Source organism: Labrus mixtus, chromosome 17 (assembly GCF_963584025.1).
Source record: "Labrus mixtus chromosome 17, fLabMix1.1, whole genome shotgun sequence".
NCBI lineage: Eukaryota > Metazoa > Chordata > Actinopteri > Labriformes > Labridae > Labrus > Labrus mixtus.
In genome coordinates, this window is record NC_083628.1 from 25097869 (window position 1) to 25124631 (window position 26763).

At 38.5% G+C, this 26763-nt stretch overlaps 2 protein-coding genes across 2 annotated transcripts in view; one reads left to right on the forward strand and one right to left on the reverse strand.

The window, feature by feature from the left end:
* Nucleotides 1–26763, reverse strand: part of si:busm1-57f23.1 (uncharacterized protein LOC368621 homolog) — a 270341-nt gene that overhangs the window by 182037 nt on the left and 61541 nt on the right. The gene's annotated exons all lie outside the window — the stretch shown is intronic.
* lpar1 (lysophosphatidic acid receptor 1) lies at nt 1707–25651 on the forward strand. Its single transcript, XM_061061082.1, has 2 exons — nt 1707–3057; nt 20202–25651. Exons 1-2 carry the CDS (start codon nt 2286–2288, stop codon nt 20522–20524), a joined length of 1095 nt encoding a protein of 364 aa, XP_060917065.1. The 5' UTR covers nt 1707–2285; the 3' UTR covers nt 20525–25651.

Below are 26763 nucleotides of genomic sequence, written 5' to 3' on the forward strand. Positions count from 1 at the left end.
TATATCTTATGATCTTAAATCATAATAATGAAGTTCTGAAGTAACTCTGAAGCTTACGTCGGTAATTGATGTAGAAAAACGTGATGAATAAAAACACAGCCTTATTAAAGCAAATCCAGGCCTGTGTTTATTTTTGACAGAAATTAATGTGCAGAAACAAAGCAGACACATCCGGCTTGTCTGGAGCAGTACAGCATTAGCAATAATTCAATACAGCTAATAGAACGTTCCATTGCTATTTCAGTGCATGAAATAACATTTAACAGCCACCCCAAGCAAACATGTCCGCCAATGGAGACCCTTATCGGCCCTCCTCAGGAAATTGGAAGTATAAACATTGTCCCTGACAGCGTTTATTATTTAATTGATTAGGATTACCTTCTTTATGTTATTGGTGCCCTGCCATGCTTCATATACATCCGTTTTGGCTAAGAAATATAAAGGTGCTGTATGCTCCAACATTCTGAGCCAGTATACTGTATAGTTGACTCCTAATTGCTTTTGGCTTGATTTAGAGCGTAGAAACGGGCAACATGTAGAAGTTATTGAATCAGATACTATGGGGGAAAAAGCATAGCAAGGAAATAAATGATGGCTTGTTGCTACCGTTACATTTAATGTATTATGTAACATATCTTGTATATTATGGCCATCAAAACAATATGTTTCCTATGAAATATAGTGCAAGGTGCAAGAGTTGAAAAATGTTTTTTTTGCAAACTTCAGCTTTCATAGTTTTCAACACTGCCTCATTTCCCACGAGAATTACTTTATTTTTCATGTGACTTTTTTCAGAGGTGAAGGTTGGGGTAGTTTTTCCAACATTGTAAATTAGACCAGGAGGGGGGAAGAAATCCTTCATGTTTGCAGTTCAGTTTTGGCAAAGGGAAGATGTTTACTGTGTCACTGCAGGGAGAAACGAGGGCTTAGAGGATTTGAGCGGCCTCATAAGAAAGTAAATCAAATCAGAGGGATTTAAAAACACTTTGCCTTCAAAGCAGAACTTCTATTTGTTTCTGCAGTCCTTGTCCCCTCTGTGTTTGTACCCCTACTCTCTATGTCTCTGTCTGATTTACACACCCTCCCATCCTCTTATCCTGAGGTCCTGTTTCCGGTAAAGGAAGCATGAGAGAAAGCAGCATCTGTGCCGGACTGGAGCTTATTACACACACACACACACACACACACACACACACACACACACACACACACACACACACACACACACACACACACACACACACACACATGCATTCTTGTTAGCACTCTTTATGAAAGTGTGAAGGCTGGAATTTTCATAAAACTCAACCAGATGCAAAAAAAAAGTTTCAGTTTCATGGCCCTCCAGTGTTTGTTCACACAGCATTCATACCCTAGACAAACACAAGCTCAGCGTAGCAAGCAGGCAGGCACGCACACAAAAAGACACACACCACCTTTGTGTAGTGTTGCTGTTCACTGTGACTTGTAGACAATACAAGGTTTGTTTTCAACAAACCTGTTTAGATAAATAGCTCTTATAAAGCTCCTTTTTCTATCTTAACAGTGGTTGTTTTCTTCATATGTAATAACTCAGTCACAACACACAGACACACAAACAATGACAACTAATCATTTGAGGATAATCCAAAGGGGATTTTTGTTTTCCCATGTTTCTGGAAGCAGTTTAAGTCCACATGTTTCCTTCAGGTTGCTTCTTCTTTCTGTTTCTTTGCGGATTTGCATACCAACAATGTGCACACTGCGACCTGTATCGTACTGTTTACATACACAACTGTACTTAGGCACGGAACAATGTTACCTTGTCTGTGTCTGTGTTTTAGGACAATGTAGTTGCATTCGGAGACCTTTGTTTGACACCAATGTGTACCAAATACGTTTTTGATACATTTGAGCATATTTTCTGGTTAAAGGTTTCATGTGCACGGTAACCTGCACACTAATCTGAGTACAATCTTCCTGTATATCAAACCCTTGGGACCTGGGAAACTCCAAACTTCTTGTATCTCATACTGTTATATCACACATTTGACTCATATGGGATGGTTCAGTTGCAAACTGGGGTTGAACAACCAGATGTGATCTCACCATGCAATCTTGCTTTTCTGTGGAACTCTTATTTGTGGGAGTTGTTTTGAGAAAATGGGCAGTATTGCAGAACAGTGTATCTGAAAATAAGCCCCCCCCAAACATCACCATTTGTAATCAAAAGTTTTACAACCTTAACATCTCTTTTATAGCCTTAACATCTTCACTATCAGTGCTGACTTTTCTTAACATTTGACATGTTTTCTCCAACAGAAAGCACCACTTCCACCATGGATGATGAACAGTGTTACTACAATGAAACCATCGCCTTCTTCTACAACCGCAGTGGCAAGTACCTTGCATCTGACTGGAACACCGTCAGCAGACTGGTGATGGGTTTGGGAATCACCGTGTGCATCTTCATCATGCTTGCGAACCTTCTCGTGATGATCGCCATCTACGTCAACAGGAGGTTCCACTTCCCTATATACTACCTGATGGCAAACCTGGCAGCTGCTGACTTCTTTGCTGGACTTGCATACTTCTACTTGATGTTCAACACGGGACCAAACACGAGGCGTCTGACTGTTTCCACATGGCTGCTGCGCCAAGGCTTGATCGATACCAGCCTCACAGCGTCTGTGGCCAACCTGCTAGCCATCGCCATAGAGCGCCATATCACCGTGTTTCGCATGCAGTTACACACACGCATGAGTAACCGACGTGTGGTGGTGGTGATTGTCATAATCTGGACCATGTCCATAGTTATGGGGGCAATCCCCAGTGTGGGCTGGAACTGTATCTGTAGCATTAGCTACTGCTCCAACATGGCCCCACTTTACAGCAACTCATACCTGGTTTTCTGGGCAGTGTTTAACCTAGTGACATTTGTTGTCATGGTGACGCTTTATGCCCACATCTTTGTCTATGTGCGCCAGAGGACCATGAGGATGTCACGGCATAGCTCTGGACCACGACGCAACCGTGACACCATGATGTCCCTGCTGAAAACCGTTGTGATTGTCTTGGGTAAGAAATATATATAACCTACCTGCCTATGTACCTGTCTGTCTATCTTTCTGTCTGTCTTGTTAGCGAGCCAGCTAGCTTTCTACTTTCTAGCTGTTTATCTCCATCTAGCCACACTATTACTTTACACTTAAACCTCTTGTGTCTTTGTCTAACTCTTCTGGGTATTTGTAGTCTGATACCTCTGTAATGGTGATTTCAACATTTCAGCAGCAGCAGATGAACAATGAATCAGTTGATGGGTCTTTTCTGTGAGGTTGTATCATTCAGTGCACAGTCTATGCTCAGTGTTTGCCTAGCAAAAATTAAAGCCTCTGATACATCATCTCAGGCGACCCTTCCTCCTGTTATACTATTAGGCTTGTGTGCCTTTATTCTGTGTAGAAGATACCGTTCTATGAATGGAATAGTGTAGATATTGGAATCAAAGCACTAGATGTGGCTTGTTGACTTTATACAATGAACTCTATTTTTCTTAACTGTGAGCAAAATCCCTTCCCTTGTTTTCTGAAGAGAATACATTCGGAGGTTTAACAGATGCCCAGCTCTCATTGGGAAGAAATGGTGGTGGGAAAAACCCAAAGACATCATCTTCATGATGTTCGTGATTGTACAGCAACTTTAATCATTTGCATGTTTGCTGAGCCAAAACCAAATTCCCAGATCTAGCTGCTGACCATTACGACATCAATAATCAAGTGTGATGTCACAGTGACATATTACATCACTCTTGTTGCTATTTTCAGATTTCTGCTGGTCTCAAACTAAGAAATGTATAAACGAATCCACACAAGCATAATGCAATGTTTAATGTTGGCAATGTTTAAGTCAATTAAAAGTAATTTTATGGTAGTCCCACAATTGCCTTGTCCATGTTATAGAATTGTGAAGTCCAGGGGTTGGACAGTCTTACTAGTATGCAAGAGGTCAGATCTGCTCTTTATTTCACTGCTTGATAATTAATTTTCCATTTTCACTTTTTTTTTTTTCACCTGAGGTAGAAATGGTGTCCAACCCTTAAAAATCCAGAATTATGGGGTGCTGGTGGCGTAGTGCACGCGTCCCATATATGGAGGCTATAGTCCTCAATGCGGGCGGTCCGGGTTAGAATCCAACCTGTGGCTCCTTTCCCGCATGTCATTCCCTATTCTCTCTCTCCCTGATTTCCATCTCTATCCACTGTCCTATCTCTCCAATAAAGGCACAAAAAGCCCACAAATAAATCTTAAAAAATAAATAAATCCAGAATTATGAATTATATAGCTATCATTACATACAAGTATTAGAATGGTGTTGCACTAGTATGCAGTCTGCTTTTTTTGTGCTTGTTCATGCAGGGAAGAGGTCCCCCTCTGTCAAACGGAGCCTGTTTTAATTTTCAACCTTGAGCTGTGTGTGCACTCTGACAGCTTAATGTCTCCAGCATCCAGCAATGATGTGTTTCCCACTTTGATAGTCCACATACCTCTACAGTGCTTTGTAATAAATACACTGATTGCTTTCATTAAACATGGACTGACTGTAGAACAGTAGCTTGCCAACTCAGCTGTGTGTAAAGTAAGTTGGAGTGTGAATTGTGGGAAAAGCACTTCTTTCTGCCTTGAAGCAGGATGTGTTGGTCCTAGACAAAACATACCAAAGGATTCTCTGTGATTTGTCTCCTATGTGCTGTATAATCTCATCCTGTTGCCTCTGTTATCTTTGCTTCACCCTTAATTCAAAGCAGTTGACAACAGAATCTGCTCTGCAGCCTATAGTATGTTTAAGACACATGTTTTTTTTTCATAAAGTTTCTTTGTTTATTTCCCTTTATTTAACCTGCGTTGTATAGGTCAACAGTTTTTCAGGGAGGGAAAGTAACTTGCTTTCAGTCGAATCTGCAGACATTTCTGTGTGTCCTTATGGCTATAGAAGTAAAATGCATAAGTACATTAATGATTTGGGAAAAAATGTGTTAGATGCTAACATGCATTTTTATGCCGATGACACAATTATTTACTGTTTTGGATCAACTCCTGCTAAAACTGTTGAATCTCTGCAGAAAGCTTTTGATGTGGTCCAGCACACACTCCTGGAGCTAAAACTAGTCCTCAACACTGACAAGACTAAACTAATGTTGTTCTCAAACAGGACTAACACTAAGAAAGTACCTCAAACTGTCCCCACAGTGTCCACTCTTGAGGGAAATGTCATAGAGGTGGTTCATATGTACAAATACCTTGGTGTCTTGCTTGATGACTCCCTCACCTTCAAGCCCCATATTGACAATCTTGTGAAGAAACTGAAACTTAAATTGGGTTTCTTCTTCCGAAACAAATTTTGTTTCTCTTTTGAGGTGAAAAAGCGGCTTGTCACTGCAACTTTTTTATCCATTTTAGATTATGGAGACCTGATGTATATGAATGCCTCAGCTAAATGTCTAAGTAAGATTGACGCTGTTTATTATGCTTCTCTGAGGTTTATTGCTAACTGTGGAGCCCTGACCCATCATTGTGAACTGCATTCTCGAGTGGGATGGCCTTCTTTGTCCACCAGGAGGCTGGGACACTGGTGCACTTTTATTTATAAGGCCATGCTTGGGCTACTGCCCTCCTACATCTGTAACCTAATCACACGGAGAACTGTTGATTCTTACGGTTTGCGTTCAAATGATCAGTTGTTGCTGTCTGTTCCATTTGCCCGCACAGAGCTGGGAAAAAGGGCTTTCGTCTACTCTGTTCCTTCTACATGGAACATGCTGCAAAAAGACTGGAAAATAACTGAACTGATTTCTTTGAATGCTTTTAAATCCAGGCTGAGAGCACTTGAGACGACCTCCTTTACTTGTAACTGTTTTTTATAATTTTAATTGCTGTCTGTATGTTGTGAGTGTGACTGTGTAACTTTTGCTGCCTCTATGCCTCTTGGCCAGGACTCCCTTGAAAAAGAGGTTTTTAATCTCAATGGGACTTTCCTGGATAAATAAAGGTTAAATTAAAAAAAAAAAGTAGTTAGCATATCAGTGAATTACTTATGGCTGTGACTATTAAAGATTATTATCAAGAGAAACATGTGAAGAGTAGCTCTCCAGACTTCTACTATATAAGACAAATAAGGAACGTTTAAATTTGATTAATATTGGTTATCTTTCTGTTTTTTTAGATAACTTTTTAGGGTTCTTTCTGGGAAGTTACAGTTGTGACACTATAACACTTTAAATTGTGATTTAGTAGATCTACATGGCCTGCGTTCAGAACACCAAATCAACAGAATCAAGCTGTCACTGTCTTTTTCCACTGTTAAATAGTTGAAACTCTTTGTGACACTGCAGCTGCCTTCTTGTAAACACTATCTCATGTAGCACTACAGAGAGAACTCTGAGTCATACAGTAACACTAAAACACACTTGAATTAATTATTGTTGTGTTCTGCTACTATCCCTTAACAAGAAACCCTTTTTGAATAAACATGGTCCAAATTCTGTCTGGTGACTTCATCCTGACACACACAGCAAACGGTTTATTAGAAATTAAACAGAGTGAGAAATGTAGATTCTTAATATCAAGTTCTGCAGGAAAGGCCTGGGTTGGGGTCAATGGCTGTTCAAGCTTTTGATTTATAAAAGCCCAACATGATCTTATAATGAGTCCAGAAATAGAAGATGTCATGTAAACAAAACAGATAAATGAATTAGTGTAGGACACTTAAACTACTGCTATAATGGAAGCTAAGGGATAGCTCTACTGCAGTATACCAATTTTTTTAATATGTAGCATTACAAAACAAAACATCGAAGCTTTGTGATGTGCCGTGGCCTGTTGCACCAGATATATTGTTGTGTTTGTTGCAGTGCTACATCTCGTTCCTATTTTGAGGAGGACTGTGCACCTACTAGGAGCTAGGTGTTAGATTGAAGTTATAACTTCACAGCTTGTGCAACACCTTCAATGGAAGTAGTATTCAAACTCTGTCGTAAGTTAGAACTTATATTCAAACTAGGCGACATTGATGGTGCACAATTGGTGCAACTCGGTGCTGAAGTGGATAAATTAATGAACAGCCACTGTGAAGACAAAACTTAGATCTATTTCTGTACTTTAATGTAGTCAAATATTTTGTATTCTTTGGCTGAACTACAAAATAATATATTTTTGATTGCTTTGGGCACCAAGTGTTCCAAAATATAATCAACAAATATTATTATTATTGAAATCATTTTGTTTCTAAAAAAATTCATATTAGTTTCTTTTCACTTCTGCCAATACTTTCTTCGGAGAGAAATTCACGCGAGGGTGCGATGTGTTTTGGTTCTGTCTGGAATCCATCGCTGTGGTCGAGTGAGGTCATTTTCAGGAGGATATAAGATTTTTTCTGTTTTTTGAGGTAGTACTTGTTTCAACTCGATTTGCATGGCATGCATTTTTTTCACAGCCCTTGCGCAGCCTTCCCTCCCGTTTCATTAAGAAAGATCCATGTTTGCCTGTTTTTGTCTCACTGACCTAAGCAAGACAGAAAAAGGGTCAGAAGTCATTCAGTCTCTAGTGCGTTCAAGTTGCCATTGAGTTTTATTATGTTGGGCTTTTTAGGGAGAAGATTGAGATTAGTTGATGAGAAAGTAAACCTCAGAGCAATTCCCAATCCAGTTCCTCCCATCTGCTGGCCAGATGAGAATTACTGTTCCCCTGTTGCCTGCTGTCCTCTTCACTTGGTCCTTCTCAGGATGCTTTAGCAACCAGACATGGGTGATTTCTTCTCGGAAAGACAGGGTAAGAAGTTTGAAAAAAAAGTGGTTTCACACACTTGCACACATGCTTAGCAGAGGCACAAACTGTACATGTACACACTCACATGAACCCCTCAGGGTCAGGCAGATTCTCTACATTCACATAAACTCTGATGTACGCAAGTAGTGGAATGATGGGAAAACAAAAACCACTTAATATGTTTTTCCGAAGACTAAAACAATAAGGACATATGAACACATATGGCAACAGCTTTCAGTGGCACACATACAAATGGAAATATAATGTATTTTTCCCATTTCTCAAAGCTATTTGTTTTGTTTATGACCACTAGTAAGCTGTGGAGGAAATCATCTTTATACTGTTGGAATTGGTGCAAAATTGGTTCCTGTGAATGCTTATAAAGATGCACATTCTTGCACTTGAGCCTACAGGCAAATAGACGACTCTCCCCACAAAGTTTCACATCGTGTCAAAGACTCTGCAGGTGGCAGTTACTTGCAAAGAAAAGCAACAAGTAAGCATGGATTTTGCAAAACTTTTCAAATATCTTTGCATTTGTTTGGAAAGAAAGGAAAGGAAAGCCCTTTTAGTTTTTGTTAAACCGAAATCTCATCCAGGCACGTTTAGAAGAAAAATTCACAACAATTAAGGATTTTATCTATTTACCTTCTGTGCCTAATTCCAATTTTGTTGTTCCATTTTAATAGATGCATCAAAGACACAAGGAAAAATACAACTATTAGGCAATAGACCAGATTCTGATTTGATTCGCTTTAAGAAGCCAAAACTTTTTGAAATGAGAAATGAGGACTTACATAATAGTTAAAGTGACTCAAATTGGAAAGAAAACTTTCTTCTAATTAATTGTCCAGGTTAAATCTTATAGAATTCTCTTTGTACAACAATGGAGAATATCGGGCAGGAAGGGCAGTGCCCGACTCAGAATTTTGTCCATTTGGCTGCTTGGCTGCTGAAAAACAAGTTTGAATGACACCAGCAGGATTCTCTTCATCACTATTCACTGAGTCAACAGCACTGTCTAATGATCCATGACCCTTGTTCACTATGTGTTCGTCTGTGTGTCAGGTGTTGGCTCATAACGGGGTCCTCTGTAAATGATTTGATTATCTGAAAGCCCATGGTAGTGTATGCGGTCGCATCGTCAGACAGTGTGGAGTGCCAAGGCATACCATCAGCTAACACATGCACACAGATGCTGTATCACTGACATACACTTATTCCAAAATCACACTGTATAACCAATCAATGTTCAACACAGGAACTCACTGGCTTTTCTTTCTGCGTCTGCAATGCATGACTGAGAGCAGAACCAATCAGAGCCTTCAAACACCATCCAATCCGCTGTCAAAGGGCATCTCACAATGTCACCTGTTTTCTGTATTTGAATGTGTGTGTGTGTGTGTGCGTGTGTGCGTGTGTGCGAGTGTGTGTGCGTGTGTGCGTGTGTGCGAGTGTGTGTGTGTGTGTGTGTGTGTGTGTGTGTGCGTGTGTGCGAGTGTGTGTGTGTGTGTGTGTGTGTGTGTGTGTGTGCGTGCGTGCGTGTGTGTGTGAGAGGAGCTTAACGCGAGGAATTACTGTATAGTTGGGCTTTTATAATTACCCGCAAAGGCAGCATCTGTTTTTTGAAATCTTAGGTCAGCAGAGTCAGTTGTCCATTTGGTGGCTGTTGTTGAGTGTATAGAGCTGGTCGTCTCTCAACTCGAAGGTCAGGGGTTTGATCCCAAGCTCCTGCAGCAACATGTCCCATGTGTCCTTGGGCAAGACACTCAACAGAGAGTTGCTCCTACTGCTGCAACTGTCTTCAGTATGTGAATGGGTATGTTTGACTTTTGAGTGGTCAAAAGACTAGACGAAGCACTATACAAGCTCAACTCCATTTACCATTCCATTTCAGTACCATTGTTAAACATATTTCACTGTCTAAGTTAGCCTGGATTTGTAACCTAAAAGATCTAAAGGATCTTAAAATATACTCTAAATCAGCTCTGCATAGGAAATAGCTTTTTGTGAGTATTTTGGTTTGCATTAGTTGCTTCATTATTAGATTCTTGGGAGAGATTTTGGCTGGACATTTAATGAAATATCCACAAAATACTCTAAAGACATTTTTTTTACAACACAGTTTCTGTCATGTACCTCATCCTGTTACTGTAAAACTTTTGAATAATTATTATAATAAATCACGGACACAACAATGCAAACCTGATTATTGACGAGTATTATTAGAAGCAATTCATGGATTTTGTCACAGCAAAGAAAATAATGTTTTCTCTTCATTAGCAACTGTTTTATACAATAATTACCTTGATGTGCATTAGATGATGATTAGCAATCAATCAGTCTTTATTTGTATATCACTAATATACAACAACAACAACAACAACAACAACAACAAAACAACAAAAAAAAGACAAATAAAAAGGAAAGGACAGATAATATTGATCATAGCAGTTGAAGTTGAGCAGCTCTAAGATTCACATTTACAGTTATAACAATGATGTTAGACATAGGACTGATATTAATATTTGTAGTAGTTTAAGTCAGTTATAAAGAGATTTTGTATTCACTAGTTTTGCCTTCCTCCCATGTTTTTGTTGTAGCTGTAAGTATATAATTCAATTCAGCTCTAATAATGTCCATGAAGAAGCAGAAATATGTTTAAAAATGATTTTGAATTTAGTGGTGTTCAGCATGGCTGTTTTTGATAATCAGGATTTTGAAGTGTATAAAAACATTATTGTATTATTGTACATTATTTTTAAGTAAGTTTGCAAAAAGAAAAACCCGCAGCTAGACGTGAATGAGTCACTGTTTTTAACAAACAACTTTACACACATTCCAGCCTATAGCAGAACAGAAAATCTTCATTATTGACATTTCAATAATACAGAGTACATACAGTACTCACTGTACTTCCAGTCAAAAGCACGTCTCTCGCACCATTAGATCACTGTGACACCATCACCAGACTCCATCAATGTGCCCACCACAAGCCTCTTTATCAATAACTGTAAACACTCAGCGACTCAATGTGATCTAATCTCCAGTGTGTGTTTGTGAAAGTTATGCTGTGGTAACGAGGATATAGGAAAAATAAATCTCTCTGTGGTCAAATGGGAAAAATATATATAATGGATTCTGTCAATTGGCTTATTTCAAAGGGTCAGGACTGCAGATGATGGTTGGGTCAAGATAATGATAGAAAGAGATGATGAGGGAAAGAAAGAAGGGTAAGACTTGGGAGACAGCAAAGAGGTTAGATGGGAGACAGGCTGCAGAAAACAGAAATACGGAAGGGAGGGATGGGGGGGAAATAACACTGGTATTAAGTGAAACAAAAAGAGGAGGGAATTAAATGTATCATATGTCAAATAATGGATTGGGAAAGACAGGGAGGGAGGGAGTGGCAGGAAACCATCAAGAAAAAAAGAAAAAGGAATACTAACAGAAATTAATGGGAAGAAAAGGAGACAATGTGTAGAATTACACATTAGTGGAAATCTAAGCTGGTATAAAGGCATCTAAGAAATGATAGCTCAATTATTATCACTCAACCTACTTATGAGTTAATTATGACACTAGGACATGTAGAAATGTAATATTTCAGCACAAACACAGAAGTGTGAGAGCCAAAAATGATCACATGCAGGATGCCAGTTTAACTACGTTCATAGAATAGGCGCCCCGCAGAGGCTACAGTTTATGTCAATTTCTCTCTACATTTATTTCCTGTCTATCTTAAGCTATCTTGTCAGAACAAGGATAACGCCAAAAAGTAATAATCTTTAAAAAAGCTCACGCCCATAAAGGGCCCTATGGGTCACTGTTCAATATTTTTACTAATTGCAAACAATTTTCATGTAATTTGAAAAGTTATATTGATATATTTGACTTTATACCATTGCATTCCTAGATTTCTTTAAAGGTCCCATATTATGCTTTTTCTGGTTTTATATGCGCTTTAGTGTGTTTTCCAAGTGTCCTGTGCATGTTTAGGCACATCTATTTGCAAAAATTCAAAGTCCGCGGAAACGCAGCTTCTCCTACGTCCTCCTGTTAGCTGTAGCATTAGCCGCATGTAATGCTCGGTTCTAGCCCCCCTCGATAAAAATTTGTCAGTCAAACGTCATTGTCAGTGTGAAATCACTGATCTCAGCCCATTGGCTCGTTGTGGCAAGCCCAGCAGCTCATGTTGCACGCCCGTTAACTTCTGTAGCACGCCCACGATATGCCGTAGTCTGCGGTAGCACAGTAGTGCTAAGGTGCTAATGTTTATGCTTCCCTCGGACGGAGCCAGTGGCTGCATTCCCAATATGGTAAAAGAGGCGGGACATTTCCGAGACGCGTGCTGAGCAACTGACCAATAACGACAGAGCGGATCAGCAGACCAATCAGAGCAGACTTGGCCCACGTGGGGTCTAACAGTGTGGGCTCAGCAGAGCGTAGCTGACGGACTCAGAGCGGAGAGAGGGGCAAGGAGGAGCAGTACATGAAAACAGACACTTTTTTAGAACTTTAGCTATTGTGAACGTACAAAAGTAGGTAAATAGATTAAATATACGAACCCCAAAAAGGGCATAATATGGGCAAAACATTGTTAGCACCACTTTGTCCTAGCTACAAAGCAAAGACTCCTCTCTGTTGCCAAGTACATAAAACAACCTGTGTTAACATTTTTTTCTGGCATTAAATCTCTTGTAGTCATTCAAATGTTGTCTGTTACAGAGACAGACAATCAGTTATGGAAAAACGTATTCAGGGGAAAGTCTGTTGGATGGTTGAGAGTACCAATTCAATGGGAGAAACAATATCCACAGTGGGCTATTGTGGATGGAAACCTCCATTGCAAGAAAGCATTGCCTACTTTCTTTGTTCCAAGTGCGTCATAGCTGTGTGCAGCATCTACAATGCCTCACAAAGTCGAGCATGGGTAGCACTTCAGTCTCAATCACATATGATGGCAAGTAGGTTTTATAATGTGACAGTGCTATGGTTATGGTTTGGTCTGGACTGAAAAGTCATGGTTTGGGTTAAAAGAAGATATTTGTGAAGGTTTTGGAGACATTGTGGATTGGATTTAGATAGCACTACTTTTATGTGGTCAGGGGCATTTCTTCATTATTGTTACTTTGATAAACATTTAGTTCAGGATAAAGAATCACTTTGCGGTCATGCCTTAAGAAAAAATGTGACTGTTTGAAACAGGGGAAAAAAGGATATCTGTCATTTTGAAGCTCATGTGAGGAACTTTTGCTGTGTGTCTCTTTTGCCCAATGTAGACAAAGCATGGCAGTCCAACCTTTATTTATCCCACACTGGATACATTTACAGTGTTAAAGCAGCATAGAGCAAAGATGGCCAAAAAAGAGCACATAGTGCACACATTGCACAATTAAATAATGGAGGAGCCAAGTACTAAAATTAAACAGGAAATGACAACAATACTAAAATAAATGAACTAAAATAAAACATGACCTCAGGTAACTTGACGGGCCATGTCAGAATCAATATGAAAAATACTTTTTTTGTTTCATAACCACCTAAAAAAGTCCTCAAAGTTATTTTAAAAATCTTACATTCGAAGTAGTTGAAAGGCTGTGGATGAAAGAAACTTTGTTTTATATTTTTGCCAAAGCATCAGAGTAATTATCTGAACCATTAAATCAACTTGACTGTCTCCTTTTTTCCACTCTTAGAAATTCCCCCTGTTAAAAAACAGTAAACAACTGGCAGTGGTTGCCAGGAAGTTACTGTAAAATTAATGGTATATTGCTGTTGCTGAAATTTACAGTTTTCTACCGTTTTTGTAAATACAGCAAGAAGCTGTTATTTTAAATGTTAACAGGAAAATACTGTTGAAAGGATTAACTGTTTAATACTGTTTATTTACAATTCTTCACAAGAGGTATATTTGCAGATTTTTACTGTGAATTGTAAATACTACACCTAGCTATAGAGTGATTTGATAAATGAATCCTTGCATGTCATGTTATAAAACACCATGTTTTAAAATAATAAATAAACAGTGCCTTTAAAATTGCAACTTAAAATGTTAAGACAAATAATAAAACTTCAAACTGTCGTCTCAAACCACATCTGTCTTTATTGAAACTGTAACAAAAACAAAGACAATACAATTTAAGAACATGAAGGTTAAATAGGCAAAAAATCTCACACAAATATTTACATTAAGGCATTTAGCAAAGGCCATTTCCAATGTATACAAAGTGCATAAAAGAGTTTTGGTAGAGACATTTTAAACAGAGAAGTGAAAAAAATTATGTTACAGTTTCATAACTGAATAAACAACCTGTCCTCGGAGGGAAATTGGGTCCCTGCACCTGCACCTCCCTCTGATTTATCCTTCCAGACTGAAACTGCCACAAGGATTCTGTAAAGGGAAAAAACAACATTAGAACAAAACCAGCTCCAGCTGAACAGTGAACATTATCATATGGACAATCCTTTCTAAATATTCTCCATATACAAAGAAGTAAAGTAAAAGTATGAAGTAAAACTAGTATGAATAAAAATAAGTCCTGGAATTACTTTAAGTACATGAATTCAGGATGTATAGCAGCAGGTTTATGTGTTAAAATAGTAAAAAACAAAAAACATGCTTCAGGTCCATTCTGACAGTCTCAATAAAGTTTCCTTTTATACATTTTCAAATGCTGTATATTATACTACTTATACTATGGCCATATTGCCTAGTAGGCCCAGCTAATCATCATTTCTAATTCAATATTTAATCAATAGTCAGTGTCAGTTGAAGCTGAAACAAAGAAAAAGTGACTGTTGATGTTAGCTAACCTACCATTCTAGTACCACCAGGCAAGCAAGTCAAGTTCATTATAGCCCACTTAGTTAACCACATTACAAGAAAATGTTTTGTTTTTTTCCCATTTAGCAACTGTTAAGATCTGTATTTCAAGCTAATGTTAGCTGGCAAAGAATTCACTCACTGCTTGTGTGTCTGCCTGCAGTGTTTCTGTGTTATTTCCAAATCTAGCTAACCTTAATCTTACAAATGACTTCTAACTTAGTAAGTGATGGTTTTTGCCTATTCTAACTAACAAAGCAGTAAGGCACTCACCTCTTAATTGTCAGGATGGCGATGGATGACAATCTGACAAAGCCAACTCCACTGTCCTTTCAACCATGTGATCTCAACTTCTTTTTCCCCAAAAATGCATTGCAAAAACTACGGTAAATTACCGTTTTGTTTCCTTCAAGCAATAATACAGTAAAATATTGTTATAACCCGTTATAATACAGTAATGTCCTGTATTTAAACATAACAGGATCATACTGTTGAAATTTCCTTGTAAATTTACAGCAATTTCTTAGAGTGCTTACCTCCCATCACAGTACAGCTTTGGAACTATGTTTAGGTATGTTGCTCTGGGTCATTTGCTAAATACACTGATGTAGTTGTTTTCTTGAGTGGATTGTTTCAGTTTGATATGTGTAGAGTAAAATCACCACTTTTTGTTTGTTTGTTTTAAAGTATCAGAAACAACCTTTTTTGTATTTTGATCTGGCCATCATTTTCTTTTTATCCCCTTTTTGACAACACAATGTTATTTTCTTTCTTTTATTAGAAATACAACATGTACAGTACATGTGTGTAAACAAGATTGTATGTGTAAAACAACCACGCCAACACAAAAACTGCCAAAGACATAATCAGTCCCATATCTTAACCAAAAACGTGTGCATCATTCACAAATATCAGAAGCGAGAAGTTCTTTTGAATTACCAAGAAAAGGAGATGCAACTAATTTGGTGGGAAGAATAAAATTTGACTCTTTTCTTGAGCTTTTCTGAAATCTCTGCCAACATGTGGACTGGATTGCATCATGAAAAGAAGGAAATGAAAAATATGTTATTACATTTGAATAGAAAAACCTTTTAAAAAACCAACAACAGATTCTTTAAGCCATTACGACCTCATATTTAAGTAATTCTGTAGTGCACTACATGTGGCCGAGTGCAATAGAACAAGTTGTTACAGAGTGTGTGTCAGGATAATGAAAAACAAGAGTGTGTGTGTCAGGATAATGAAAAACAACAGTATGTGTGTCAGGATAATGAAAAACAATGTCCTCTCTCTGAAAGTAATACGACACGTCCGCCATTAGCGCAAAGCCTTTCCTACTAACATTGAGTCAGATCCAGGATGTGTTCAGGATTGTTTGTTCAGAGACAGCTAAAAGACTTCCCAAGCATTGCTCATTATTCACTAATGATGTACATAGTGAAAAAGTAAAACCTCTGTTGTTACACTGTTGATTCTTAAGTCAAAGCATGCTGGGATAGAATGGGCAGTTTTGCTTTGTGCTTTCTCCACATGGTCTAAATGTTTTTCACATTGTGTTTAAGTGCTCCTCCATCTGTCTTTGGCCTGTATAATTATATAAGTGAGCATTTGCGTGTGATTGTGTCTGCAGATGTGAGTGTTTATCTGTGTCTACCCGCATCTGTGTGTTTGTGTGAGCGTAGAGTTCATTGCCGTATAGTCTGGTCCCCATTATTTCCTTATTTTTGTTCTCATAGCCCTCTGTTCTCTCTCTCATATGGAAGCCCATTTCCGCCAGGGGAAGAAAAAAAGAGATTGAAGGTTGGAGAGATAAGTGAAATAAAAGTGCTCAAAGAAGGTCAAAAAGGCTGTCAAGATTTGAACTGTCAAAGTTAAAAATCAGGATATGGACAAACAAGATTTGAAACGAAATGATGATATTATATGTCAAATTTATCTCGTATAACATCCGAATAGTATCCTACTTTTTCTTCATTATGACTTACCATCACATATTTATGACTTACCATACGTTTTGTTTTTCACTTGTTCATCGACCTCCATGCAAACTGGATCCACACATTTTGGGAATAGAAAATGTGTTTCGACACTGCACACAGCTTCTCTTGATTTCTCCCAGAGGTCTTAATAAAGATTTTAATGCCAAGTATTGTTGTTAACCTCTCCCTTTGGCAGTCATTTCCTCATACATCCCAAATTATTTGTTGTTACCTGCATTACGAGTGTTCTAATTGGCTAAAAGACAATCCAGTATTGATATGTTTTCAACAAGGTCAAAGGTCATGGTCTGTTTAGCTGAAGATGGTCCTTCAAATGTCAAAATGTGTAATCAGGAACACTGCTGCTACCAGTATGACAAAATTACACACACATCTCTTACTCCTGTGTATTCCCTGACTCTATCAAGACCTGGAAAGTGTCAAAGTAGTTTCCAGATTTTCCAGGCCACCATCAGAGCTGTATTTATTTACTTTTCTGCACTGACTTTCCATTTCCCCGGTCTATTTTCCCTCCATGTTCACTCCATTCATTTTTAAGTAGTGACAAGGCAAAAGGATTCTCTAAGTCCAACAACAAAAGGCTATTTGTTTCTGAACCTCAACTCAAATATTGCTTCACCCTCTGTGAACCTGGGGTGGCACTAAATCTGCTCCATGTGGACACAGTAAATGGAGAGGGTTTTTTTTGTAATGTAAAGGGGCAATTTTGAGATGAAGGTTGTACAGCAAGCAACCATATAGCCCTGACTTCAGGGAGGAAATGAAAGATTCGAAGGGTAAACCTTTTCAGGGCATAGCTTCACACAAAGAGTGTTTTCTTCCTCATGTTGAGGGAAAATCAGGACTAACATCCTGTAAATGGACATACTTTACACTCCACTCATGAGAAAAACATAGTTAATGTTAAAGAGGTAGCAGATTATGTGAAGGTTCAAAAAAACAAAGAATCCAGAGCAATGTAAAGGGGAGTTGTGTGTTTTATAGTTGTAGTTTTGCAATGGTTTGCAAGCTGTGGTTAAGGACAACTTCATGACTTCATTGTGTTTTCATTCAACACAAAATGAGACAGCGTTGTGAAAGACAGGAAACACGGTCACATAACACGATCATAATGTTTTCTGGCTGCATTTCTGAATGTTTCTAAGTTCCTGTCCGGAGTAAGATATTTCACTGAGAGACAAATAGTTCGGATAGTTTCTCTGCTGGCCGTTTAAGAAATGTATCTAGCTCGGGACAGTCCGCCTGCATAGCTAGGAAGTGAGGTCAAGCCTTCAGTGCAGCTGCTGCCTGCACAACACTAACAGATAACAGGCCTGCCTGTCAGTACTGTTGTCTCTCTCTCTCTCTCTCTCTCTCTCTCTCTCTCTCTCTCTCTCTCTCTCTCTCTCTCTCTCTCTCTCTGGTTGCCCAATTTCTCATGAACACTTTTTGTGTGACAGTCTCAAGAGTGCAAGGTCCTACAGCTCTCTTATAGTCGTGACAGAAATCATCTGTTGACTGAATTAACAACACACTTGATCCTGGCATTCATGAGTAATGAGTCAGTGACCTCCCTCCTGTGAGCTGATATCTAGTCAGAAAAAGGATGATGCATCATACTAATACAAATGAGGTGAGAAGGTTCAAGATATGATGATGGAATACTAGAGGTATAGTTTCAAAAATATGTTTCATATTAACATAGGGGAAGCACTCCCTGATCAGAAACACTAGTGTGGTGTTTTTGTTATAAGACACAAAACTGAGGCATATGTTGTTTGGAAGAGTTTTTTAATTTCTAAGAAAACTGTTGTTTTCTTAGAAATAGTTTTATTCTGTCTTCATGGAGTAGTGTTTCAGACTGATTGTTTTCCACAACATTAGGCTTTTTTAAATCTTGACCTTTGCACCGGTCGCCCCAGTTTATGGAGCCTTAAAAGTGACACACGGTCACTATATATGTTATTAGTCAAGTAATGAAACACTATACAGTTTTGTATCCTTTCTTTTTTTCCCCTCACATTACATAATTAAGAGAATAAAATGATAAATAGAATAATGTAATTAAAATGATCACACTTTCACCAGCCTTTTTGAGAACTCATATGTTCTTAGCACTAGAAGTTTAGACAGTTTCCCATTAATCATTTTTGCCATTCACTCAGTTCCTAATAAATCTTCGATCTCATAAAAGAATCAAAAAATGGCTACTATTGTGTTAACAAGATCATACTTTGTGGGGAAAGCATACGCAAGATATATGTATATATATATTTATTTATTTTAGTTCAGACAGATTCAAGGTAATGGATTAATAATATTTATTTAAAATCATTTAATCACTTCTTCCATTTCACTAATGTATGTTTATCTATCACTTTGAATGATAGCTTGTAAGTGCTATTCATTTATTCTGTTGCTCCAAAACCTAATTCACCCACAAAGTATTTAAAAACAATGTCCTACAACAGTATGTTGTTGTTAAAATATTTAAGATGTGGTTATTGGCTCTTTTCTCCTGCACTGATGCTGGTGTGTTTATGAATGATGTGGTTGTGAAGTGCTTTGTGTCTCCAAAGACCGACCACCAACAACAACAAACTCAGGCTGCCTCGCTTGTCTTTTACATCCAATCAGACTTTTTTTTTGTCTGAAAGTAACAAATAAACAAATATTTTTTTGTATTTCTTTTTCTTTTGTTTGGTTCACAGAAAGAGGAAACATGTGAAGATATTTGCCAGAGTTAAACAGGGGGTCTAATTGGCAGAATATTTACTTCACAAAAGTGAAGGTGGATGTTTATGTGCCACATGATGTGATATTCAAGTTCAAGTACAAATGAATCACTGTTTTTTAAGTGTGAGTCAGCAAAACAAACCCAAAGTATCACATAATAAACTGCAGATATCCAGACAGCTTTAAAAAAAAAGCTTAAAAAATTGGTAAATAGTTATTTGGTCTAAAACAAGTAAACTAGGACAAATTAAAATGAGTCAGCCTCATACCATAAGTAGTCCTATTTCACTGGACATTCCTTTTGTCAATCAATCAATCAGTCATTATTTGTTTAGCGCCAATTCATAAGAAGTGATTTCTCGAGACGCTTTACAAAAGAGCACATAGGATAATATGCACGAAGGATTTCTCCTTTATATTCCTCACATTCCTGTTGTCCACACTTCCTTGCCACTGAGGTGGAGGTCGGAGCAGGCCGTGCATGAACGAGGACTGCGATGGTTGAGGGGACGACAAAGTCCAATGATGGCGGTTGGGTGTCGGGTTTTGGTATTAGGATGGCACAGATGGTAGATACTGGGCGTCTGGGGGTGGTTGTAGGGACCACACGGTCAGATGGTGGTGGCTGGGCGTCAGGGACGTCGGGTGGTAGTAGTGCCAGATCACCTCACTGAAGGTTGGGGGAGCGCCGTCTACTCGAGAGCCTGGCTTCTGTTGCCGGGACAAGGCCAGCAAGGATTTCTCCCAACTCATTAAGGATAAACCAACCACAACATACCAATTGGTGACACTGCTGAGTGATAGTTAACTAGATAGTTAATCAACTTTAAATGTTAACCTCTCTGTTTTATGTCTTCTCAGGTGCCTTCATCATCTGCTGGACCCCTGGCCTGGTCATCCTCCTGCTCGACGTCTTCTGTGCCAACTGCAACGTCCTCACCTACGAGAAGTTCTTCCTGCTTCTCGCTGAGTTCAACTCGGCCATGAACCCCATCATCTACTCCTACCGAGACAAGGAGATGAGCGCCACCTTCAGGCAGATCCTGTGCTGTCAGCGGCAGGAGAACACCAATGGGACGGTGGTGGAGGGATCTGACCGGTCGGCGTCATCCGTCAACCACACAGTGCTGAGCGGTGGAACTCACCACCATCACCACCATAACAACGAACACTCGGTGGTATAAAGGTGGTTCTGAAAACCACGGAGATTAACAGCTTAAAGGGTTAATCTCTTATGGAGATAGCGACTGTAAGACGGTTCATGGCAGCATGGGAAGGTCAAGAGGGACTGTTAACATGATATGAACTGTGGACAGTAAGGGGTTAAATTCAAGAATGAAGATAAAGTATGTGGAGTAGAGTTGATGTTAAACGGGATGACATCACAATGAAGGAGAAGATGGCGTCTTTAATGAAAGCAGACAAGACTTTATCGTGATTGGGGAAGAGCAGAAGATGAGTGTGATCTTTGAGGACACCATTAGGCTGTTAGTATTTTTGTTCAGTTGTTGTTATTCTTTTCCATGTGTTTGAAACGTTGATGTTTATGAACTATTTAAAGTAATCTGTGAAGTGAAGGTAATGCCAGTATAACACATCCTCTTTTTCCCCAGCCTTCTTCAACTTTGCATCCTTTTGTTAAGGGTTTGGACCCTTAGATAACCAGTTTCCTATGACATCATGAGTATTTGTTCTGCGGACAACACTTCCATAAGTGTTCACATAACACCCATTTCAGGAATCGTTTGCATTAGTCACAACATTTTGCCTCGATTTGACCCAGGTTAAGAGCATTGTACTTTCTTTTTGTTCATGTGTTCTGTGGAAAGATCTCAAATCTGTGGAAGATCAGACCAACACCTGCCTGTAACTTAAAAGGAACAGTACCATTTTGTTTTTACTAATCAAATAACCTTGTGGACTCTAAGGGTTGTTCTTATTCTTGCTCTGATCCTATTCCAGGCTTTTTTTTTTTAAAAAAGAACGCAAGTAAAGAAAAATCTAAGACTTTCTACCGACATGTTGGGCATGTTTAGAGATTTCCAAAGCATAATGCATCACAGTTGTACCTGTTATGTTTGAGTAACCAGAGCCACTATTTATTTCTGCAGTAGCTTCATTCATCTTTTAATAACTCTAAAACTTTAATACTCTTAGGACTTATTAAACGTATCCTATTAACTGACTAAAAGCTTTCATGAATGCATCCCAAATGCGTTCCCTCCATTCAACTTAAAGATATGAAGGGTCCAAGATCAGCAGGAATCCTGTTTATTCTCTGGTAGGAATTGGAGACAGGTCGTTCCAGGGATCTTACCGAAGAAGGGAGGATAATGTTTGCAGTTTCAGAGCAGACTCTGTGCCTCGGTGTTATGTGGAGACAAGATGAAGGTCATATGTGGGACGCAATAACAGAGCTCAGATCATGAAATGTGCTGAGCTGTCCACTTCTGGTGGATAAAGTCTGTGTTTATGAGACTGTCTGAGGGGAAAGAGGTAGAAGTGTTGCTGCTCTCTGATAGCACCAGTAGAATATCTGAAGCTGGACGTTAGTAAGTTATGTCAAAATTAGAATAAAGTGTGATCATAACATCATGAGAGGAGATACAATGCAGCATTTGGCCATGAAATGAAGAAACAATTGATTTTAATGAATGTCTGCCAGGATTTGTAGTTTACCAACCACAATTATACAGCAGCTAACTATAATTAGGGCAATCAGCTTTCCGGAACTGAAGACATTGATGTGGGGATGTTAAATTATGACCAGACCTATAGTGGGAAGATCAAGTGAATGAACTAGAATGATACTTCCAACAAGTCCATTTTGTAATGAAGCTAACTTACAAGAGTAGGAGTCTTCAGCCAAGCAAGCAGCTGCACTAAGGCAACGCAGTGCTTTGAGCTTAACAGTAGCATGAGCTTTGAAGACCTTGAGATTTAAAGGTGACATTTACTACAGTATATTAATAAAACTAACTTAAGCTTGCAGAATAGCACTAAACAAAAAGTGAACCTGAGGTTGGTATAAATGTTTAACATTTTGTTTTTTGTAGCTGGTCATGAGACAGAGGAAAAATCTACAACCTGATGGTTGCAGTCAATGGAGATCATTCTGAGGGGGGGGTGAATGGCTCTACCAAATTTCAGTGCATCCAACAGTTTAATTCCGGTCCGGACCAAGGTGGTAAATTAACTAAAAGACCATCATCCAAAGAGCAGCGCTGGCAATGTTGTCGGTAATTATGCAATTTGCAATTGATCAGTGATGCAAAATCATGTCAGAGTTCAGCAACACAAAAACAAAACTTAGATTTACTTTCACGACCAAATCTACTAATTCCGTTGCATTCCTTTGACTCTTTACAAATTTCCATCGGATCAAAAGCTGGTGTTACCAATCCCTGCACTACTTAGTCCACAATCTGTTGCTCTTTTGCCCTTCTTACTATATCCCACTCAGCCCATGAGCTCCTTATCAGCTTGGTCTCTCATACATAATTGTGAAAATAAATCTCCAAATTGTTAACTCCTTCATGGCATATTCCCTGTTAACTAGAAGTTGAACGACAAGTACACATGTATTGCTTTGTCAGTGTTATTGGTGATATGAAGTAGAGCTGTCCATCTAAAATATAACGTGTTTTATTGTGTTGCCATACTGGATGGATAAGGTTATGATAAAGTTTATGTGAATTCATCTTTACTTGCAAATGTTGCATATAAGGATGGACACAAATGATTACCATTCAATGTATAGTGTTTCTCCATTGATGACTAATGGAGCCTGTTTCTTATTTGCACTGTTGCATGTGTACAATACTCCAGAGCAGAGAAGTTTGTCTCATTTATTGAGGAAGTTGACACTTCAACGGACAAAATGTCATGAAATCTCAGGCATGTCCTGGTGAGTAGGCAGTCTTCTTTGGACTTGAAGTTTTTAGGTAGAGTCTTTCTATTAACAACTTGTGCTGTCTTTTTTAAATTAGAAGCTGCAAAGTTGGATTCCCCTTAATATAAAGTTAAGTTGAATTTCTCACAGTTACGGTTTAGATACCCAACTCCAAATGTCTTATTTAGAAGGACATTCCAACATCATTTCAGGTGAATTAGGTTGGCATGGATTACGATTTGGAGGACGATATTTGTCCTGTGAAAAATATGATTGGAGGCATAAACATTTTTAATGACAATTTAAAAATGAATGGAATATTTGCCATACCACATCTTGAAGCGTTTTTGCTTTTTAACCTTCATATAAAGGTGTACTGACAACAATGACATTTTACAATTTATTATTTGAACAGTAATAGTCTAGTAGCCTCCATGATGTTCTCCGGAATTAACAATCCGAGAAGTGAGATATAGTTAAACCAATGCAGGGTTAAACAGGTTCATTACATTTCCAGAAGTGCTCTTACTAATTGCTGCGACTTACACTCTACATTTCCAGCTGACGTTCAGCATGCTGATGCAATGACGTGCGTTGTTGAAATAAAAAAATTGCCAGCGGAACGCTTTGTCCAAATGTGAATCAAAACACTTTTGGGCTGAAAAACCTTGACAAAGTTTCCAACAGCTGACAGAAAAGAGGGAATCACAGCCAAAAAAAAAAACATTCCAAGTATCAGGATGTTTGTCAGAAAGCTGCAGTAAGACGTGAAATCAGCTGGTATTTATTACATGTTGAAGTTAACAAACGTCTGACCTATTAATGAGGCAACATTGGTACCTTTATTGAGAAAACAATTACAGAGTATGTGTATTTATTCTACCAGAGCTCTTTAGAGTGAGGAGTGTTTCTCCAATGTTTTTGGCCTATATTCTCCTGGATGTGCCTTTAAACTATATCAAGGAAGCAAATTGAGAAAACTCAATATTCCAAAGATGCAGTTTTGCCTTTGGAGTTTGTCCATCTGTCACTGATGTTAATGTTTCACAAGAGGCCTCACAAGAATACTGACACAAGCAGTGCAACTAATATTGCCCAACCTTTGCTATGGACTCAACCCTCCATATTTAGATATTCACTGAGAGTGTTTTTCTAACAAAATACTCATTCAGGTATTACAGCAAACCAACCTAACTATCTGTCTTTAAGTGTCTCTGTTTACCAGTTTGTCACTACAACATTGTGAGTATGTGTGTACAGTATGTATGTATATAAAATATATTATTCAAAGTTAATCACCAAAGGGAAAGTGTTTGTAAATTTAACTGTTATACTCTGTCACAATGTACTGTAGGATGTTGTTGATGTTTTCCATGTCATGAGCTCTTTTTTTATTTTGACCCTAATTAACAAACTTCCTCTGGACACTATAACAGTTATTTACATGTTTGTGACCCAGAACTAGTTATCCATGTGTGCAGTGCCTTGCAGTGTTCTTCCTAAAGGAGTAAATTTACACCAGGCTGAACAAAGGTTTTTTTTTGGCCCTCTTTGGTCGGGTAATCTCGAGCCTCTTTCACTTCAGCAACACTGATGGGTGTGCCTTGTTAAATTGGTAACCATTCCCAACAGTGATGTCACTGCCGATGTCAGGGGTCTCTGGATTACACCGTAACATCACTGCAGCTAGGTGAGAAGTTTAACCACTAGAGGTCAGCTTAAGCAAGATTTTCAGGTGGTTTTTCAGTTGCTCAAAGTGTGTGTGTTGCTAACACCGTCGTTTTTGCATTTTCCTTCAAATAGAACATCAAAATGTTCACAGTGTCACAGTGTGTCCTAACAGCATGCAACATGAGCGTGATTCTGTCCTTTCCTACTGGAGTGTCCTAACAGCACACAAGCAATGCATCAGTGTACGACACCCTAGTTTTTACTCCAATGCCCTGTTTCTATTTTCCTTTCTGTCGCACATGTACAAATGGATAAAGAATGAGGGAGTTCGACAAGAGGCTGGGAGTGTTTTCTTTCACTTTCCTCACCCACTTGTTGAGATGGTACTGCATTATTCATATCCATATCTGTGACTGATATGTTGCGCTTTGACTTGTATTAACTTGGAGGCGTCACTTTTTTTTGGCTCATCACTGTTAAAGGCCATACAGGCCATATAAGGCAATACAAAGCACTACATTTCAGTTTCTCCACACTCATAATAACCGCACTGACTCTGATACTTTTAACAATCTGAAATTCACAGAGCAGAGAAGTAAATATCTAATGGACAGCATACGATGTCTGACGCTTGTGTTCTGTTAGGACACACTGTAAGAGCAATATATTACAGTATTAAACGGTTCTTCAACAGCATGACTTTTAGTTTTAATATAAAGATACTCAACACAGCCTCCAAACATGTTAAATTGACAAATTCATGATTACAAACTCTTGATATAATTTGGATTTAGATATGAGTTCATTGTTCCAAGTGAAAACTAATGTATTCACTTTTAAACTGGTTTTGGGTCAAAACCAGTTCAAAGCAGTGTTACACATTCGATATGTTTTCATCATGTTCACTTCATAATGATTCACGATGTTTACACAAGAAGGGTCAATGACTGATCTTCCAAACATCCCGGTCTGATATTTGTTCTTCCAAAGTGAAACAAAGCTTTCAAATGGTTTTGAAATATTTGCCAAGCTTGAGATAGAAAATTAAAATCCTATACAAGTTGTTGTTTGTAAGAAGTGATTGTGACACAAACATAAACGTGAGTATCTTGTCTGTAAGGGCCAATATAAATAAATGTTCATCAAAATTCAAAGTGTTGATATCCATGGAACAATAAAAAAAGAGAACAGTCTGAATTTTTGTTTTGTGGCTTTTTTGTGTAAGATTTGACTTTTTAACTTATTGTTATCTTACATGTTTAGCCTAGTGGTGCTGTTTTCTGCCAGTGTTTTGGTTTCTGACTTCCACAAACTTATACAGGGTCACACATCGGCTGATAATGTTTGCCTTATGACGTGCAGGATTTCTACAGTAGACCTAATAAGGTCTTAAGATGCTGTTCACACATTTTACTTAGCATATGAAGATGATTTTCAACCTCAAACCATAACAGCTTACTGTAAATCAGAACTGCTTATTTTTCATGTACAAATGATCAAAAGACTGTTTGTGGATGGCAGACCCTGCAAAAAAAAAGAAAAAAAGTAGCATACTTTACAAGTGATGTATGTGTGTATGTTTAATGCTACTGTAAAATGTTCTGGGTCAGTTTGTGTTGTGTGTAACATGAATTAAGCTGTAATCCAAGCAACAGCGGCCTGATGTTTTCATAGGAAAGAATGTTTTCTGTGTGTGAGTGTGTGTGTGTGTGTGTGTGTGTGTGTGTGTGTGTGTGTGTGTGTGTGTGTGTGTGTGTGTGTGTGCGTGCATGTGTGTGTGTGTGTGTATGTGTGTGTGTGAGAGAGTGTGTGTGTGTGTGTGTGTTTATTGTTCCACAGCTTTGGAGCAGTAGCCTCCAG

Bases quoted from the DNA above. Each gene is read 5' to 3' on its own strand.
- lpar1 (XM_061061082.1), top strand. From the start codon at position 2,286: ATGTTTTCTCCAACAGAAAGCACCACTTCCACCATGGATGATGAACAG. The intron at 3,058-20,201 runs GTAAGAAATATA...ATGTCTTCTCAG, and splicing joins AACCGTTGTGATTGTCTTGG to GTGCCTTCATCATCTGCTGG.